General features: G+C 44.0%; 1 protein-coding gene across 1 annotated transcript in view; it reads left to right on the top strand.

Annotated features, from left to right (window-relative positions):
* Positions 1 to 21,629, top strand: part of CARF (calcium responsive transcription factor) — a 360,952-nt gene that overhangs the window by 327,570 nt on the left and 11,753 nt on the right. Inside the window, exon 14 of the mRNA XM_085648958.1 lies at positions 17,728 to 18,082. Coding sequence (XP_085505084.1) covers positions 17,728 to 18,082 — 355 coding nt within the window. The remainder of the gene's footprint in view (positions 1 to 17,727; positions 18,083 to 21,629) is intronic.

Genomic DNA, 21,629 nt, shown 5'->3' with positions numbered 1-21,629 from the left:
TCTCTGCAGCATGGTTCTCCCACCTACTCCAGGTATCGAAACAACAGTATGGCAAAATTTCACTATGAAGGGACACCCTGACCATGCAGCAAGGGAAGGTATTCCACCCAAACTCGGGGGAAATGCAGTTGACAGCATCGTTCCTGAAATAGCAGAATTTGAACACTTAAGGCCACATTACATATTATCAAGGAAACTCAGGGACCAGTCACTAGGAAATGTAATGCCTGTAAGTGGAAATTTACACTCCCCCAACAAAAGTCCATAAAATTCTAAATCCAGGATTAAAACCATGCAACAGGCCTATAAAGTTTTCATTGTGCGACGAGCTCTAACAGCTGCTTTCAAAAAAGCACCCAAAGGAATAGTTTCCTCCTCATTAACCAAATTAAAAAGCATATTCAGTGCATCTCTCTTTTTTCCTAATACATTGTTTTCTTAAAAAAGAAATCAGAAAGTGCTTTGAATACATAACATAGAAGCCACAGAAAAATGTGAAATGCATCATTGTTTGCCCTGAGTTTCCATCACAGGGACATGGCAAGGAACCCAGGCCAATATTGAAGCCCATTGGTAAGCACAGCAAATATTTCACTGTGCCATCCCTATACCGGGATAAGAGTCTCCATTCCCATTGACCCCTCACTCTAGTCAGATACCCTACAATATTGTCTATGGGAGCTGCTAGCATATCGATTGCCACATTCGCCTTTTGGCTCTCCAACCAGATTCTTTTGGAAGCAGCGTGATCATCTAAAGCCTTCCGCAACTGTTTTTTATTAATATTTAAGTTACTGATTGGGTCGGTAAAGACCCGTGTAGGTTGACAGAGAGGGGCAAGATCCGATCGTAGCAAGCCAGGGAATCTCAGTGCCTTTTTCACTACTAAGGGAATCCAGGATAATATCCCTGGTTAAACATGGTGTCTCATTTTTCCAAATTGATGTAAATAATAGAGGGGGGTCAGACTTTCATGTTGTCTTTGATATAAGGGATGTCCAGTTTGTTATAGCAAATAAAGGTGGCAGAAGAGATAGGTGCCATAAGAGCCTGTCTGCAAAACCTATTTTTCTCAATCTGAATGGGGTTACAGTTTTGGAAACCCCACACTTCTACGCCATACTTCACTGTCGGCAAACATTGGGTTTTATATATTTGCAATAATGGCAAAAGCATGCCACCCTCCCCCTAGGTTGTGGTGGACTGAATAAAGTGGCAATAGATTTTGATAGGTTTAGCCTGCTTTGTGCAATTTGTGGGGCCCACGTTACCAGTAGCAGCAAATGTTAGACACAAGTAAGGAAAAGTGGCGACGTGTCAGAAGGTTTTTGACAACAATGCTTCTTAGGTCTACAGGACTTAATAAAGGATTTTTAAAAATTTGTTTGCAAATCCAAAGTGGCCGTGAAATTAACAAAACCATGTACTAGCCACTGAGGAGCTCTTGGTGTGCACATCATTAAAACAGCATCATCGGCATATAAAAGTGTTGGTAAGGGAGAGCCGTTGATTATTAGAATGTCAGGTCTCGGGTGCTTTAAAAACAGAAGATTATTAATATATAAAATACATAAAAAGGGTACCAGCACGCACCCTTCCCTCACCCTTTGGAAAACATCGATCGATACTGCACCCTCAGCAGTGACTCTAATTTTGGCCTTCATGTCTGAATGCAGGTAAGCTAGGAAGCGCACCAATGTATAATGTTAAACGATTTACACAATGAAATGCTTGAGACAGGTCCATTAGGCTAAATATCTAAGTGATTGACATGCAATTGTGTAATTCCCAATAATCAAGGACATATTTAAGAGTTGTTCAACTGTACCAACTCTTCTCCCAAAACCATATTGACAGGAATGGAAATCAGATCTCGCTTCTGCCCACTTGCTTATACAATTATAGAAAAGGCCATATTCATACATGTGTAGCCATTGTACGTAGTGGCTATGTAGATATGGATTATTTAGAATATTTTTTATTGGTTTGCAGCATCAGATGTCATGAAGTAATGGCATATCTTGTAAAATCACATATTAATAGATGCAGTTTGTTTTTCTTTTGTTTGTTATTGAGACATACAACAAATTTTCCCCTTTTTGTCCCTCCCTCCTCCCCTACAGGCGAAAGGTCTAGTAGTCAAACAATAACTGTTTTAAAGATAAGCAAGGCATATCTCTATGACATGTAAAACATGTGTCCCACTTGTGGTCTAGTCATATTTCATCTTGTATTTTTCTTTATCTGACATATAACAGGGAATATTGGATACCATTTTATTTACTCAGGTGCCTTCTGTTGTATAGGCGTGCCGCCCTGTGTATTCAACTCTTCTATCATCTGTCTCCATGCTCTTAAGTTGTCTTCCAGCCTTTCATTGTGTCGGACCTGTTTCATTCTAACTTCCTCAGCCGTGGCCCATTCCATCAGGTCTCATAACCATTCATTGAAAATCGACGGGGATGGGTTTAACCATCTATAGCTATGCAACGTTTCGCTAGTACCAGTCCTAGGTTCAAGAATTTAATGCTATGTTTTTTTAAAAGTGGCGGCGGCAATAGTCACTAGCAGTTTCCTTGGGTCACCCTCCAACTCCCACCCTGTTCCTCGTGTGAGTTTGTCTATTATCTGCTGCCAGTATGTCTTAATATATGTGCACTCCCAAACCACATGGAAGAAGTCTGCTTCGGGTTTCCTGCAGCATGTACATTCATCCGATCTGGGGGGGTAGATTTTATGTAGTATTTTGGGGGAAAGGTACAGTAGATGGACAAAATTAAATTAAATGTTCGAGGCATATGAGCTGCAGATCACACACTGAGGATAAGATCGCCATCTGGTGTTGGGCTCAGATGATTGCAGGTTGTTGTTGTCTTCGGAAGAAGTCTTTGGTCACGAGATTGGTGACTCCTCCCCTGGACAACAGTGCACATGGGCATCCACTCCATCCTCAGATTGTTTTTTTCCGCCATTGGGTTCGGATGAACTTTTTTCCGCTCCAGCAGAAAACTTTTAGCAATCCCTACAACTCTCAAAATTTGAAAGCTCGACGTCGAAATCCATATCGGACCGACTCCGGACGCGGCTGATGAAAAGGACACCTTTTAAAAAATGCCCCCAATGTGGAGCAAAGTTCCCTCATAGCGATCACCATGAGGTCTGTAATTTGTGCCTTTCACCAGACCACAACGAATCCAGCTGTCCAGCCTGCGCCGCATTCCGTTCGAAGAAAACTATCCGGGACCGAAGAGCTCGACGCCATATCATGGCCAAGCCGATTCCGGAACCAGAGGACATCTTTGCACAGGATGTCTCTGACGATGACTCCGAAGATCCAGATCGTGTCCGAGGCCGACGTTTCTGATCCGGGGCAGCCTGTGAGTACCAGCCCCCCTACCCCACCACCCAAAAAGACATTGGTCAAGACACTGCCACCTGGGCCCAGTCGCGATCCAAAAACATCTTCAGAGGCCCCGCCCTCGGGCCCGGCTCCGAAGAAGAGTAAGCCTGCAGGTGGCTCGGGCTCGAGCAAACCTCATGTCATTGTGCCTATAATACCTTCGGCACCGAAGCAGGCTCCGAGACCGAAATCCCCATCGGCCCCGAAACGTCACTCGGCGCCGACATCTCCACCGGCACCGAAACATTCTTCGGCGCCGAGGTCTCCACCGACACCAAAAGGCTCGTCGGCACCGAAAGGTTCTTCGACACCGAAAGGTTCTTCGGCACCGAAAGGTTCTTCGAAACCCAGAATTCCACCGGAACCGAAAAGTTCATCGGCACCAAAAACACCCTCAGTGCCAAAACATGTCCACAAGGAACACAAATCAAGAGCTGACCCAAAAAAGTCGGCACCAAACCCGCCTTTGGACAGTGAAGAACTCTTTCGGCCTGATCCGAGGCAAAAGCGGATTTACATAAATCCAAAAACTGGACATGTCACAGCGGTGCCCTACAAGAAAAGGAAGCTGGATACAACGCCTCCTCCAGCACCTCCAAAGAAGAAGGACTGTGCCACTTCACCCATACGTCCTTCCTCTCCTACATTGCCTCCTATTCCATCCCCTCCCACCCCCACCGCCTTCACCTCTACCATCTCCTTCTCACACACCACCTCCACAGGATGATGATGATGATTTAGGGGGAGGGGGTGACCCAGATTTCTTTACCTACCCCACGGATCCTACTGATCCCTTTACACTCCCGGACACAGCACCAGTAGACGACTGGACTTACCCTATGCCTGATATGCCTGACCCCACTCCATACCCCTCGAAACCCTCCCCTCCTGATGACCATTTAGGGTTCGGTCAGCTTATAAACAGAGCAGCATCGTTTCATGGTGTCACCATGCACACCAACACTCCTGAGGAGGATTTTCTACTCAACACTTTTGAACAGTCGCAGAAAACAGTGCACATTCTACCAATGATTAAGGGAGTGATAAAGCATGCAACTGAGGTCTTTAAAGACCCTGTCAGGGCCAGGGTCCTCAACCCCAGAATAGAAAAAAAATATAGACCGGCGCCCCAAGACCCTGTGTACATCAAGGCGCAACTCCCTCTAGACTCACTAGTCGTATCAAATGCCAGAAAATGGACGAACTCCCAAACGACCGGAGACACGCCACCCCCAGACAAGGAGTCTAAACTCCTGGAGGCTTCCGGCAAAAGGGTTGCCGCTCAAGCTGCTAACCACTGGCGTATTGCAAATACACAAGCCCTATTGGCTCGTTATGATAGAGCCCATTATGATCAATTAGAGGATCTCTTGCAACACCTGCCTGAACCGTTCAAAACGCAGGCTACTGACCTCATTCAAGAGGGCAAACTAATATCCAATGCCTCCATTAAATGTGCATTAGACGCAGCGGACACCGCCTCTAGGGCACTCAACACAAGCGTATTGCTTAGACGCCATGCATGGCTGCGCATTTCCGGCTTCAAGCCGGAAGTCCAAACCACCATTCTTGCTCAACCCTTTAATCAGGAGCAACTATTAGGCCCTGCAGTAGACACTTCCCTAGAAAAAATGAAGAAAGATAATGAGACTGCCAAATCTATGGGAGCATTACAGTCTACTCAACCCAGAGGCTCCTTTCGTCTCTCCTTTTATAGAGGAGCTTCCAAAAATGTCGGAACAGACAGCTCTTCAACCTTCAAACCATCAAGTCAAACATCCCCTAACAGAGGATATTTTAGAGGAGGTTATCGTGGAAACAATACTAAAGGTCGAGGACTGGGCAATAACAACAACACCCGCACCTCTACAGCCACCAAACAGTGACTCACCTCTACTCCCCCCAGACCATTCCACTCCGGTCGGGGGAAGACTTCAACAGTTCCTACCTGTCTGGAATACCACCACTACAGACAGATGGGTACGACAAATTATCCAGTCTGGCTACTGCCTCGAACTCATACACCCACCCCCAAACATTCCACCCAGGCACCGTCCCATGACGTCTCACCACCTCACGCTCCTCAAGCAAGAAATACAGTCTTTGCTTCAAAAACACGCATTAGAACCTGTTCCGCTACAACATCAGGGCACAGGAGTATATTCCCTATACTTCCTCATTCCCAAAAAAGACAAAACCTTAAGACCCATACTAGACCTCAGACTACTAATCCAGTACATACAATCGGATTATTTCCACATGATCACCCTCCAACAGGTCCTTCTATTACTTCAACAAGGGGACTTACTTGCCACATTAGACCTCAAGGACGCATATTTTCACATCCCTATGCATCCCGCTCACAGGAAGGATCTACGATTCGTGGTAGACGGTCAACACTATCAGTTTACAGTTCTCCCATTCGGAGTAACAACTGCACCCAGGGTGTTCACCAAATGCTTGGCAGTTGTGGCAGCATACCTCAGGAGACAGGAAATCCATGTCTTCCCCTATCTGGACGATTGGCTCATAAAAGCCAACACTCTAGACAAATGCGTTCTCCACACTCACCGCACTATTCAGACCCTACACAACTTGGGATTTACGATCAACTATACCAAATCTCAAATACAACCCTCCCAAGTACAACAATACCTGGGAGCCACCATAGACACAACCAAAGCTGTAGCTTATCCCAGCATAGCCAGGATAGCCAACATACAGAGTCTCATCAAAAAATTTCAAACACAACACTCTCTCCCCGCAAGAGTGTTCATGCAACTCTTAGGCACGATGGCGTCATGCATCGCCATAGTACCCTACGCACGCCTTCAAATGCGTCCCTTACAGGAATGTCTAGCACAACAGTGGAACCAGGCCCACGGACAACTTACCGATCTGGTGTTGGTGGACAGCCGCTCACTCCGCTCACTGAAGTGGTGGAACACCATCAACCTGCCCAAAGGGCGGCCGTTCTTGGATCCTCTTCCACAAGTTGTGCTGACCACCGACGCATCTCTCACGGGGTGGGGATCCCACCTTCTTCAACACACCACTCAGGGAAGGTGGACACCTCAATAAAAACAGCTCCACATCAATCACCTAGAACTCCTAGCGGTGTTCCTAGCACTGAAATCCTTCCAAGTGCATCTACAAAACAAGACTGTCCTCATTCGCACGGACAACATGACCACAATGTATTACATACAGAAACAAGGAGGGACACATTCTCTACAACTGTCCCAACTGGCGCAACAAATTTGGAGATGGGCAATTCCCCAAAACATCTACCTGCTAGCAGAACACCTCCCAGGGGTTCAGAACCAGGTGGCCGACCTCTTAAGTCGCCACACACAGCAGATACACGAATGGGAACTTCACCCCAAAGTCTTACTCCCATTCTTCCAACAGTGGGGACAACCAGACATAGACCTGTTCGCCACACCAGAAAACGCAAAATGCCCAACCTTCGCCGCCAGGTTCCCACACCCGCGGTCAAAGGGCAATGCAATATGGATGAACTGGTCAGGCAGATTTGCGTACGCTTTTCCGCCTCTCCCACTCATTCCATTTGTGGTACGCAAACTGAAACAACAGTCGCTGACACTCATCCTAGTGGCTCCCACTTGGGCACGTCAACCCTGGTTCACCACTCTTTTGGAACTATCGTTAGTTCCACATCAAAAACTGCGTCTCTCCCCGGAACTTCTAACCCAGAACCATGGAGAAATCAGACACCCAGATCCTCAAACACTGAACATGGCACTCTGGCTCCTGAAGTCTTAGAGTTCGGGTACCTCAACCTTCCTCCAGACTGTATGCATATCATTAAAGAAGCCAGGAGACCTACCATGCTATGCTGCAAAATGGAAGCAATTTGCCATTTACTGCGCTAACAATGACATCCAACCACTGGATGCTTCAATCCAAAACATCATTTGCTATTTATTAAACCTGCAAAGATGCAATTTAGCGTATTCCTCTATACGTCTACACCTAGCGGCATTAGCAGCCTATTTGCAAAATAGACAACACTTGTCCCTCTTTAAGGTACCAGCCATTAAAGCATTTATGGAGGGTCTTAAAAGAATTATTCCTCCAAGGTTACCACCTTCCCCGGTATGGAACCTTAATATTGTTCTGACAAGGCTCATGGGTCCCCCATTTGAACCAATGCACAAATGCAACTGCAGTTCCTAACATGGAAAGTGGCTTTCCTCAGCGCAATCACATCCCTACGAAGAGTAAGTGAAATACAAGCCTTAACTCTCGAAGAACCCTTCCTACAATTACATCGAAACAAAGTGGTTCTTAGGACGAATCCAAAATTCCTCCCTAAAGTTATTTCCCCTTTCCATCTAAACCAGTCAGTTGAACTGCCAGTCTTCTTCCCTAATCCAGACTCAGTAGCTGAGAGGGCACTTCATACCTTAGATGTTAAAAGAGCCTTACTGTATTACATCGACAGAACCAAACCTTTTCGGAAAACCAAGCAACTGTTCGTTGCTTTCGCTCCACCTCATAAAGGCAACCCTATCTCAAAATCGGGTACCGCCAGATGGATAGCCAAATGTATCCAAATATGTTACCAAAAAGCTAAACGTACTCTTACCGTTCCCCCTAGGGCGCACTCCACGCGTAAAATAGGGGCTTCTATGGCATTCTTAGGGAATATCCCTTTAGAAGACATTTGCAAAGCAGCCACATGGTCTACTACATACACCTTCACTAAGCATTACTGTGTTGATGTGCAATCCAAACAACAAGCTTCAGTAGGCCAAGCTGTCCTAAAAACTCTATTCCAAACTGCTGCAACTGATACAGGTGACACTGCTATATAGTCTATCCTCAGTGTGTGATCTGCAGCTCATATGCCTCGAACAGAATATGCTACTTACCAGTATGCATCTGTTCTTGGCATGTAGAGCTGCAGAGCCACACACGCCCACCCGCCTCCCCGGGACCTGTATCCGTTCCAGCATTGTCTTACTTAGACACTACACATGGACATCCTTTCTCTTTACTTCTTATACACTCCATCATTTCCCATCATGGCGAAAAAACAATCTGAGGATGGAGTAGATGCCCATGCGCACTGTTGTCCAGGGGAGGAGTCTCCAATCTCGTGACCAAAGACTTCTTCCGAAGACAACAACAACCTGCAGTCATCCGAGCCCAACACCAGATGGCGATCTTATCCTCAGTGTGTGGCTCTGCAGCTCTACATGCCAAGAACAGATGCATACTGGTAAGTAGCATATTCCTTACTTAAACCGGGCGTTCGAGCTGACTGTACGTGTCTCCTCGTGGATTTTTTGCCATTCTCGCTGGGTGATGTCTATTCCTAGTCTCTCCTCCCATCTAGAGTGTTTTTTTGGGGTAATCACAGGGGCGTCGTCCCTTATGGCTCTGTATAGGTGAGTAATGAGTTTTTGTCCCCCTGTCATATCTGGGAGTCTAGTCAACGTCTGGGAGGGTATAGGTTCGCCTGGGAATGTAGGCCAGATTTTGCGTGTTGTAGCTAACATTTTATTATATTGCAGGTATTGACCTGTACTTGATGCAAAGGAGTCAATGGGATCATCCTTAGTTATGTATTGACCACCTAGGTGGAGGTCTCCCAGAACTTCGCAACCTCCAAATTTCCATTTGGACATGTACATAGTATTTTCAAATATGGTATCCAAATGGGCATATCTCGTGCATGCGGGGCCTTACGAACGACCATTGCGTTCACCCTCTCCCATATGCCGCCCATTAGTCTAATCAAATATGGGTATATTGTCAGGAACCCGTGCTTCCAGTATAAGGAGTTCAGGTAAGCTTAGCTGCTCCTCAAAGGTCCCCAGTAGTCTTTTTTCCCAGTTTTCCTCTTCGTCAAACCAGTGAACTGCGTGTTGCAGATTTGCTGCCAGATAGTAAAATTGTAAGTTAGGAAGTTCCACGCCCCTTCTATCCCATGTTTGCTGTAGCATCTTTAAACTGATTAGTTTCCGTGTAGTGAACCACAGTAGATCAACTATGAGTCTATCCAGCTCACGGAATATCATACATGGCGTTCTGCATAACATACAAACAGCAAGGTAGAAGCACCATTTTATTCAGGGCGGACCTACCAATTACCGTCAGCGGGAGGTCTTTCCAGAATTAAACTGAGGCATGCAATCCAGTCAGGACCTTGCCCAATTTCTGGTCCAAAAAATGTTGTCGATCTAGGGGCAGCTTTATACATAAATAGAAGGGCCCTTCCCGACACCAAGGGAGGGAAAGTTGTGGTAGGGATGAGGGGTCTAGACCCGCTTGTGTCCCGAGTGGCATGACTTGTGACTTTTGGGCGTTCATCGATAGGCCAGAGGCTGCTGTAATTTCCAAAAGCTCAGTCTGCAGCACTGGTATTGCCGTATCCGGTTCTTTTAGATTAACCAAGATATCTTTAGCGTAGAGTGTGACCACATGAGTGGAAACTCCCACTACAATTCCCAAGTGGTTTAATTTGTTTCGAAGTCACGTCGCTAATGGTTCCATCCCCATTGCGACGAGCAACGGGGATAGGGGCATCCCTGCCAGGTGCTTCTGCAGAGTGGGAAGGACTCTGACACATGGCCACCTGTACGGACTCGGGCTGTCGGAGCTAAGTACAAAAGTTTCACCCACTTTATATATTTGTACTCAAACCCTAGTTTTTCCATAACTTGCCATAAATAGTCCCACCACACAAAATCAAAGGCTTGTTCTACGTCAAGAAAAGCAAGTGCATGTGGGCCTGTCTGAACTTCTGATGCCTGTAGGATATGAAAGAGTCTACGAAGATTAGATGTTGTGCTCCTTTGAGATATAAACCCTGACTGGTCTTGATGAACAAGTGTAGGTAGAAATGGGAGAAGTCGATGCGCCAACAGTTCACTAAATATTTTGACATCGACATTGAGCATTGAAAGGGGCCTATAGGATTTTACATCATCTATAGGTTTATCTGGTTTCAGTATTAACACTATCAGTGCTTTACGCATTGTGGCAGGGAGGCGTCCCACCTTATAAGCCTCATTAAAAAACCTCCAGTAGTTTATCTTTGAGTGTACCAGCAGTTTTATGGTAAAATTTGGCAGGTAAGCCATCACCTCCTGGAGTTTTGGCTGGTCTTTTAAGCTTCAATGAAGCAAGAATTTTCTCCCCTGTCAAGTCTGCTTCTAATATATCGCTATAGTTCGCTGAAAGGCTTGGGAGCTCAAGGCCAGCTAGGAAATCTTGTATTACAGGTGCAGTAGTTGTGTATTTTAGCACATAGACCTCCCAGAGATGGTCTCTGACCAGTTTATTTATGGCTGCCTGTGAGGTACGGGGTACGCTTCTGCGTCACAGAGTATCAGGATCGGGTCCCGTGACTGGGACTGTTTCGCTATTTTAGCTAATAGTGCCCCTGTATTGTTCCCCTCTGCGTGCAATCATTGTCTGTATGCTTTATGGGTGTATTTTTCCCAGCCTGGGCCAATCTTTAAGTGTTGTGCTTCGCAATTGGTGCCAGCCCTCTAATCTAGCAGGTTGTGTTGGTAATATCCGTTATAATTCCAGTAGTCTGGACTTGGCGCGTTCCAGGTCACTTTCTAGCTGTTGTCTGACCCCATAAGTAGTGTTAATGCACACTCTCCTAAGGACCTCTTTTATAGCCTCCCAGTCATAGGCTCTCGTCATTGAAGCGCCCCAATTTTCAAGAAAGTAATGGTCCAGCATTGTCTGTACAGTGGCCAGGAATGGGGGGTTTGTCAGGGCCTCTGCTCGTAACTGCCACTGCGGCACAGCCGGATGTGGATGGTTAGATGTCAGTGTCAATAGTTCGGGGGAGTGGTCTGAAAGGTATCTGGCAAGGTACGTTGCTTCAGTGACTAGGATAGCAATGGCAGGGGTAGTAAAAAAGTAATCTAGTCTACCATGAGTGCCTGTTGCCGGTGTATAGCAAAATAATATCCTGGTAATAGGATACCTTTCCCTCCATACATCCTTAAGGCCAAGGTATTGTAATAGGTTCTGTAAACATGCCGTTATATGTGGTTTCGTGTTTGCCATAGGGGGGTCATAGTCCAGGGTAGGATACAAAACACAGCTGCAGTCACCGGGCAAGGATAATGTCTTAGTCAGGTGTAGGGTTGCTGCAGTGATAAGATCAGTAAAAAACTGGACATGATCTAAGTTCAGGGCATAGACTGAGATTAAACAGATGTTGCGTCCATCTACTGTTCCAGCAAGTATTACATAACAGCCTTCAGGATCAACCACATGTGCAGTGTGGCAACATGAAGTTCCTGGGGCCACCCATGTTAATGTGCCTCTAGGGAACCCTGAAAATGATGTTGGGTAGAGTTGCCCCCTCCACCTTTTTTGTTGGGCCGGGAGACAATCCACCTAGCGATGTGTTTCCTGGAGGAAGTCAATAGCAATGTGATATCTTTTAAGGTATAATCACACATTAGCTCCACAATGCGTGGAGAAGGGAACAAGAGGCACAGGATTCCAGGAGCTAGCAGCCTCCAACAATAAATGTTAACCACAACAAGAGCTGCTGTGGAGTTATGGTTATATTATGAGTGTCAATTCTAGAACCTTTGTTGCAGTTTTGCGACTGGTTCCTTAGACCAATTGTTAAGAGATCACACTCCTACCTCAGGGACACTAAGGATATCCTTTGCCTGTTATGAGACTTGGAGGTGGATGCAACTAAGAAACTGTTCATAATGATGGACATAGAAGCTCTATACACGAGCATACGACAAAGACGGACCTTGGAAGTCGTTGAACATATCATCTTGAGCATGGACTGGGATTTCGTCACTCCCCAACATTTTGTGATGGAATGTGCCGAACTGGCACTTTTGCCCCCAGCATGGCATGCATCTATGTCCAACAATTTGAGGACGACCACATCCTCAACCCAAACAACCCATTTCTGAAACATCTGAAAATATGGAAGCGCTACATAGACGATGTGCTGATTGTGTGGAACGGAACAGAGGAAGATGCAACCAAGTTCGTCCAGTGGGTTAACACTAAAGATAATCACCTGAGGTTCACACACACGATTAGCAAGGATCATGCAGTATTCCTTGATCTGGATATCACCCTCACTGATGAAGGTATTGCTACGAAGGTACATAACAAAACCACTGATAGAAACAGTTTACTCCTCTTTGAGAGCTATCACCCGAGGGCCCTGAGACAAAATCTACCGGTGGAACAATTCCTTCGAGTCCGAAGGAACTGTTCGAATACAGTAACCTTTGAGGAACAGGCGGGACAACTGGTGAAAAAACTTCTGGAACGTCACTATCCAAAAAAGATTGTGAGAAGAGCAAAAAAACAAGCAAGAAACAACCCAAGAGAATCGCTACTAGAGGATGTGATAAGAAGACACCAAGAGATTGGTATGTGTTACTACATACACCCCAGCCTCTAACACAGTCCAAAAAATAATTTAAAAAAATTGGCACATCCTAAACAGCGCAGGAAACCAGTGGGAATTACCTCTGTAGGCATTCAAGCGCAACAGGAGCTTACGCGACGAACTGGTACATGCTAAAATGACGGTCCCTGAAGGAAAAGAACAGCAGACACTTTGGAGTCAACCACGACCAGTGGGCCACTTTTCCTGTGGTGGGTGCACGTCCTCCGACCTCACGACCAACACAAAGGAGGTGGACATAGGCACCGGAAAACCCTGGCAATTACGAGAATTCAGCAACTGTAACACGGAGAATGTCGTGTACCTCCTAACATGCCCATGCAGCCTCAAGTATGTGGGCATGACCACTAGGAAAATAAAGTTTTGCATCAACGAACACCAGAGCACCATCAGGTGCAAAAAGAACAATACTAAACTGACACGTCACTTCATTGAGAAGAATCATAAAGACACAGACCTCAGGTGGACAATCCTGTAGGTGATGAAAAAACGAAAATCTGACCTGACAAAAGCCCTACATGTTAGGGAGCAACGATGGGTCTACCGCCTGCGGTCCTGGGAAAAGGGACTCAATGGCGAAATCCCATGGCTACAGATGGGATGATAATTAACAACCCGTGGCATTACCTTTGCGGACAAACATGTATTACCATACACAGTTTAGCATTCTCTTTGAGAAACTCCATATATCTCTGATACTCCAAGCACACTCTGCCTTATCAGACTACTAACCTCAAAGGCTTTTTCCGACCTAAATATGACCTCTGCACCATCAGGCCTATGAGATACATCGACAACAGATTATCACGGTCACTCTACACCAAGGCGACCAATTTTTACGTACATATAATAAGCACTATGTGTTTTCATTACCCAACTGCGACCAGACATCACAATTAGGTCATTAGTATATCCTTGCGGATGGCAGGCCTTGAGTAGCACACAGCTGTATAGTAGACAGGCTCATAGTATAAAGGGACCTTTCCTTTTACTATAATTTAGATGCAATGTTTTTTACATCGGCCCCTGTGCATTTTGGGAAATTTTTCCAGCACGTTTTGAAGGGACATGGACACTCCTGTCCCCTGATATTCATAGAGCTCTCATAGACTCACACACGCTGCCTCTATTTAATTTCATCCACCGGCTGCTGGGTAATAGTCAACCTCGCACTCATACTTAAAGTAAAGCGTCACTGTGTTACAAGACGCAGCCGCAATGCATTGATTCAATGAGCGCTCATAGACTCACATGCTGCCTTGATGTAACTTTATTCACCAGCTATGGGGTTATAATTAATTCCACCCGCATACCTAAAGTGCAGGATTTCTAGGCGTCACTTATCCACTACACGTGTGCACATGGTAGCCGACTACAATTTGATTACAGCCACGCCCAAACTTGGGCGTTTCCTGGCTTCACCAAGACTCAGTAGACATGCGCAGCCTTTCTCTCAGCTACAGGTCCGCATCGGGGAAAGCAATCACTTCCCCATTCTCCTACCGCTCGGGCACACCCATGTACTGGCGGAATCAGCTTCACTTCAGTACACAGAGCATGCGCGAACCACCTCCATTACTGAATCAGGTATTTGAGCGTTAGGTGTACGAGGACACCGGAAACCGCGCACCTGGCGATATTCTCCTTAAGTGCCGATCCACTTAACATCAATTACCTCATTGGGTTGCACTATATATAGCTAAGCAACTTTCTCCTCATTCCTACATTGGGGAGGAACGGGAGCAGTCACCTAGGAGCAACGCGGGAAACTTTCCTTGAGGCAGTAAGAGTGTGTTTGAATGCTGAATGACTGTTTTACTGATTGTAAGTCCTTCCATATCTTATTTTCCTTTCCTTGAGACCACAATTCAGGCGATTGAGGTCTGTGTCTTTTTCTTTACAGGATTTGACAACAGGGGTTTCCCCTCCCCATCTCCCATGGGGCAAGTAGCTTGGGTATTTAGGGTAAGAACAGTGAGATCTTATCTCACTTTATCATTCTTGGAATTGTGTACACACATAGTGTCATATGTCACACGAGTAGTCACTCACTTTTAACTGAATCAGTGCATGTATGGTTTTCAGTATTCTGTTGTGACCCAGTTATGTTGTTACATGTTCTACCTTTCAACTTCTATTCCAGGCTTGAACTTGCAAGCCATTCCAATAGTGGAGAGTGACACAGGTCACACCCGCACAGTGGTATCTTCTTGCCACCAGTTGGTAAGAACGGACCCCCCTATTCTTTACACTAAGGTCCTGATGAATGCCCTGGACCCATCTGGGCCAACACGGCAGAAACATGTCGACCGCTTACACTACGGTTAGGGGACAATAATTTCCCCATACACCGTCCATTGATTTTAATATCATATAGTTACCAATCACATTAAAAACACAATTTGATAACTATAATGATTTTTACTCTCACTAACTTTTTCACGGGCCCCCACTTAGTTTAAAAATGCCTCCCTGTCGTCAGGTGTATGCCCGCCCTCTATCAAACCAAGGTTTTAGAGGGCGAGGACTAGTCGATGATGAAGCATGACACCAGGTGGTGTGTGAGACCAGTCCGTCACATTTTTTGAGATGCCCTCACTCATAATATAACCATAACTCCACAGTGGTCACTACACTAGGAGCAGCTCTTGTTGTGGTTAACATATCTTTTAAGGTACACATATATTCTCTGTAGTTTTTTGCATTGCGCCAGACCTCTAACATTTATGTTATGACCTTAAGTGTCTTATCCATACTATATTTTGGGTTCCTTGTAGATAACATGTTTCCAGCAAGAGTGCAAAATGTCACCTCATCTCGATAAGCAGTAGTTCCTTTTCACCTGTGTGACCCTCCCCGAATAAAGTAAAACAACGCAATAACCACCGTAACCCTTAACTCCCCCCACCCTCTGAGCAGTGCCACCATCCTGTCCCAATTCGCAACAAGCAACCGAACCAATCGCTGGCCCCGCCCCATACCCACTTCTCCCATTATAACTGTATTAAGAATAAAACATATAATAGATGTGACAGTTGTCAGTAGTGTTCCGGCTCGGAGTTAGGGAGTAATCCTCAAGGTAACTTTACCTTTTTGTATGTCTTTTGTACTGGGTCACCCCATGTATCTCCAACAGTGCCTGACAACCTCTGTAGCTGGTCTCACTATCATGTGTTGCTTTGTCCTCTGGAGATTCACCTGATGTCTTGATTTTTGTCAACAGTTGGAGGGATTCCAAATTGCTAGGGAGCCCTGAATTACAGAATGGACCACTCAGAGGGTGCTGGCTTTTGGCTGCTGATTGGGTACATTTTATGGTATATAGGTGCACCCAGGAGAGCGGACTAACGGCCAAGGTCAAAGCTCAGTTAGTGAGATTGAGGGGGATGTAAGTCTTAAATTTCCCTATTATCTCCACAGTTTGTCTGACTTAAAAAGGTGGTATATCAAGCAATGTTTGTAGGGCTGAATGATGGGCATTGGAAGAATACAGGGATTGCAATATACTGTAAAGTAACAAAAGCTATTGAAGCTCTTCAAGTCAATGCAATTATGTGTTGTATAGGATTAAGATTTGATAACAGCTAGCAGGAGATTGATGAGAAGTCATAGTTTCCAACGCAGCGAGATAGTTGCGTGTTAGGTTATGTATGTACAATATAAAGGTTGTGCTTATTTTTTATTAGGTATTTAATGTTTATAATCAACCTATAAGGAGTATCACTGAGAATATTTTTATACCAGTAGGAGCATCTCAAGCCTCAAGATGTTCTCTCTCTCGGTAACCCTATATTCTTTGTTGGACTCCACAAAGAAACAGAAACAACATGACCAGGTGGGAAAAAGGCTAAATTACAGGAATGGTTATGAATTTAGCATTCGATGGCTCAGCTCTCCAGCAATATAAAAGGGTGCCTTCCAACATTTGCCAAATACAAATTTTTATGAAGACAAAGATTAGTGTGAATATGCACATTGGAAGTTTCAAGCATGAAAGTCAGGATTACCTTCCTAAAAAAGGGCTCCTGGAAATTATGAACATATATATAGCAAGGGTCAAATTCTTAGTACATTGATTGCTTTCCTCTGTAAGGTGTAAAAGGAGGGATATTGTGTACTTGTGCGCTGTTCAAACTATCCGCATCCCTGCCAACAGAACTGAAGAGCTTTTAAACACTGGTATTTAGCCTGTTCACCTTCTTCTACTCATGGCAAAGACTTTGTGACATAGTCTCAAATACCTGTTAAAAAAGAAAACAGTAAAAACATCTTGTAGGTCAAAAAGTAGAAATTTAGTTTTACTTGTCCAAGGTTTCTTTGCATCAGATAATCTAAAAAGTATTAGATCTCTGGCAAGGAAGACTCCCTTCTTTATCTCGCCTGTCGCTTTGAGTATCATAATGTCATGCTCATCTTTTCCCAATCTCGCAGTCAGCTTTTCTTCTCTATCTGTTTTGGTCGTCTTTTACCTCATTTGCATGTATCCTCTCTTAAGTCCCATTGACTCTTCCTCCTGGTGTGGCCAGTTCATAGTAGACAATAAGAAAAGTCTGTGGCCTTTTTTTAAACTTTTTGTTTCTCCCGCTGGGCTCGATATTTGCCACTGATTCAGTTTGAAATAATTAGTCTGTTTAGTCTTTACTCAAAATATATTTGTCAGGATGATGGTCACCAACTTGAAATTTCACCAGAATGGTGTAGATCCACCAAATATACTACAGAAGCAAATACTTGACGTTATCAGCACATGAAATATGTATTCATTTTGTGGAAATGGAAATAGAAAATTAAAAAATGTAATTGCGCATTTTGATGTGAGTATTGTTTTTGCATAAAAAATATGTAAAAACACACAACTTGTCTGTTTTTTCTGCAGGGACTGCAGCTACAACCAGCATTTTCCTCTGTTGATGGAACAACAGCTCTGATCACAGTAAGCCCCAATGAACCTGAGACGCCTACTATCACGTTGGACCCAGTGCTAAACTCCATAGGTGGCCAATCACTCGTGATCCAGCAAACCCAGAACCTACAGTTCACAGACAATGTGACACAAAATGAAACCACTGTTTCTAATATGGACAATGTGCCTACCACAGGCCAGAATGTGGTTATGGTGGGGCAACTTGTCACTGTTGAGGACTCGGAAGACCTTGAGGGAGAAGTGCATCAAGTTTTGTTTGGAGATGGACAGATCCTGCCCATAAGGATCTTGGATGGTGGTCAGTTTGGTAAGTTTGCATACAACTGATCCAACAGTATGAAAGATTTTACATCTAAACCACTAATAGCAAGTAGAGCACGCACCTATCCTCGGCTCTCCATACTTATTTACTGTGGCTCTCTCACCCGACAAATGTGAGGATCTGGTGTGTTTCATCAATGCATCTGCAAAAGCCAAGCAAGTGCACGGTTCAACTTTTGGCTCCACACTTCTCTGCTTGTCCACTCAGTTACCCAAACTGCTAAATTGTTTTTTTTTTATCTTGGCACAGCTACTGGGATGTTGAGAATGGCTAAGAGCCAAGACATAGGAGAGGGCTAAAGGTACCTTTAGAGTGGCATTTCTGCTTTTCGTTTATAGGCTCCATCACATTATCTTGTTTATATTAGCAAAATTGTAGTTTCCATCCTGTCTGACAGATTTGTTACAGTGTTATTCATTATAACTTACATCAGGGTTTAAAGAATATGGGTCTTAATGTTGCTCATTTGCTTTAGTGAACTGGAGATGCATTGGATCCAATTCCTAGTTCATCTATAACAGGTGTAATAACATGTTCCTTGCTTTTCATCCAGGCTTTTGAAAAACAGTCTCCTTAATTAGCTAGCTACCCATGTACCTTTCATCATTTTGGAACACCAATGGACTTACTTACAATGAGCAATCATCAAATAATAACACTAGTACACTAACACACACACAGTTCCTCCTGGGGACCTGTCCCACACCACTTCCTCAATCTCCAGTGACATAAAAATAAGTTCTTGATATCACACTCTTATTCCTATTCTGCAACTTCAAAATCCATAGAGTCTCCGGGAGTTAGAAATAAAAGATGAAGTCTGGTAAGAGAGGAAATGCAACCCCAAGGCTGTCAGCAGGAGCACAGCCACACCCAAGGCTTTCCCTAATGCAAAGGTGGCCACTGCTTCTGTAGCTACTTTCTGTGATACTTAACTGCCTGCTGTAATTGTTATAGATCAGTGTGTTCCCCCACCGACTTATTCATTGGAGATCTAGCATTTTGCAGTTGACCTACATAGCTGGCCTCAGAAGAGCCAGAGGTAGAATACGACCAACAGCAGTCATCCTTTTAAACATATGGCACAAGCTTTGTCCATGATCTTTTAAGATGATATTGCTGCTCAACCATATGTGTGGGGAACAAGAATCAATCAAGTGCCAGAAAATAGATTCATAGTCCATATCAAGGGTATTAGAGTAGCTGTCCATATCGTTCTACATAACTACAGATAAGCAACATTTGAATGCTTTGGGCATTTGGGTACCTATTCGACTCGTCAGTCATCAAGGGCATGTATCTTTTCTGGCTTAACTCATGACATTTGGTTAGCAAGTGAAATGTGCATAAATATTCCCCACAACCTGGTACTCCTGTTTGTGAGCATCATGACGTTCTTAGGTAAGGGTATTTTCCACCTAATTTGGCATTTTTCCTTCAAATAGGTTTTTCAGTAATGCATTTGTCTTAGGCCAGTTTATGACAGTATTAAACCATATCATATTTCAGTATAGTATTGGTGTCCATTATGTAAATAAATTAAGCCTAATGTAGTTTACAATCCTATGTATTTCCATTCCCAACAAAGAATGTAACTATCCCAAGAGACCATAGCATCCCCTTGATAATGTCATTTCACTGTCAAATGTGGAGCAGTGGCTTGCATTCCTTGACCATTCTCATTCGCAGGACCCTTAGTTGTATTCTCATCTTTAACAGGTATAGTGTAGACTTTAGACTGTTTGATCAAACATTGAGAACTACCCGCTGTATCAAATGTCCAACCCACTTATCAAAGGGAGCAGCTTTTTTATTTTTCAGATTTTTTATTGTTTACAAATCAGTTTCTTACTAGCAGTGGGAACAAAGCTACAAACTGAACCGTGACATCATCATTATTCTCATAAAGCAATATATTCAAAAGGTATATCTTGGGAGAGTGCACATTTCTCACCCCTTATGTTTAGTCAAGCTTGGGTAATGCCTTCACACTGACATGAACCACTGGCCATGCCTAAACCACATGGAAACAATCAGGAGTCTTCCATATGCATCTCAGGTAGTTGGATCAGGCCATTGTAAACTAGTGTCCCCAAAGCTGCACTTTGAAGTACACAAATTTGAAAGATTTTTTTTATTAATGATGATTTATATAACACAACTAACGCTCCTCAAGAAATCTCTAAGCGCTTCATAACCAAAAAGGAGAAGGCACTGTGCCACTGTAACTGCTAGAAAATCCAAGGTTTTAAGGTTCATTGAGAACTTCATAATGCTTTATGATGTTCCAGCTCTGACAGTTCTGTCTCTAGGTCCAGTTCCACATTTATGGATTCACACATATGGGATTGCAAGCTATCAAAGCATTACAAATGCTGGTGATTCTTTTGCAGTATTCACCCAAATTCAAGGGACATTTCAATAGAGATAATATCTGTGTTTTCCTGGAACAAGTAATGCCAACCTTTCAGTTGTAGAGTTACTGCCTTAATTTTGGCTACATACAATCTGATATTTAGCACAAGAGTATCATTCATTTTGTCAAATTTGTATGCTGCCCATTATCAAATAGGTCATCTAGTAGTTGGGAACCTGGTGTTACTTAAATCTCCCTCTCTTTATTTTCCCCCTTCATCTGTAATGTCTGTATCCCAAATATAATTTTTCTAGGGGCACATTGAGGCCTTGCTATTCTTCGTTTATTAGCCTTCTTCTAGATTCTGCTTGGACTTTATCTAGCTGCAGGGCACCGCTTCTAGCGTCTTTGCTAGAAGGCCCCTGTACTTGAAAAAGCCACTAATCATAGTTCCTTCACACGGGGTGTTTCCGTGACCAGCTAGTCAATGGCTAAGTGCAGCTGAAATATTTTACTGTATATCTGTAATTCTAAAGCATAAGTACTCTTTCACTATAACAGTTTTTGCATTTCTAAAAGTTGCTTCTTCCCACGGGTTTTTTCTAAAGAGTTGTGGATTTTTATCAAAGTATCTAGTCCAGACACTAGGTAGTGCCAACAAGACTTCAGGGGTGGAGCTTAAGAGGTGTCACCTGAAAAGTGACAGTGAGGTTATATAAATACACACCCTGTGCATGTTAAATCAGTCTTTCCAATATGGTGATCTGCCCGAGGTTTTCAATTTAAGATGAAGTCAAGCCCTTCCTCTGATGTCCGTTCCTCTTTGAATTATATACAAAGAGGCATTTGTTACCTTGCTTTGATTGCATTCATTGCCCTCTTGTTGCTATTTTTGCCCCTTGATTTTGCTCCTACAATCGGAGCTTCCTTTGAACGTACTGCTGGAAGTGTTTGACGTTTTCTGCTTTCATGGTGTCAGTGATTTGAGCCCTGCCATTTACTTTTACATTAATTTTCATCTTCAATCAAGAACTACAAGATTATCAAGGAGTTTTATTTGCCTTTTGTGGCTTATTTCTCACTGGGTATCTTTAAAAGAGACTTGATACGTTACACATGAACTGTTATGTGCAGGGTAGCAGCATGTTTGCTGGAACGAGTCACTCTTTACACCAT

This window comes from Triturus cristatus, chromosome 3_2, assembly GCF_964204655.1.
Source record: "Triturus cristatus chromosome 3_2, aTriCri1.1, whole genome shotgun sequence".
Classification (NCBI taxonomy): domain Eukaryota; kingdom Metazoa; phylum Chordata; class Amphibia; order Caudata; family Salamandridae; genus Triturus; species Triturus cristatus.
Note: the sequence above shows the minus strand (reverse complement) of the source record. Positions and strands in the feature narration are given on the sequence as shown.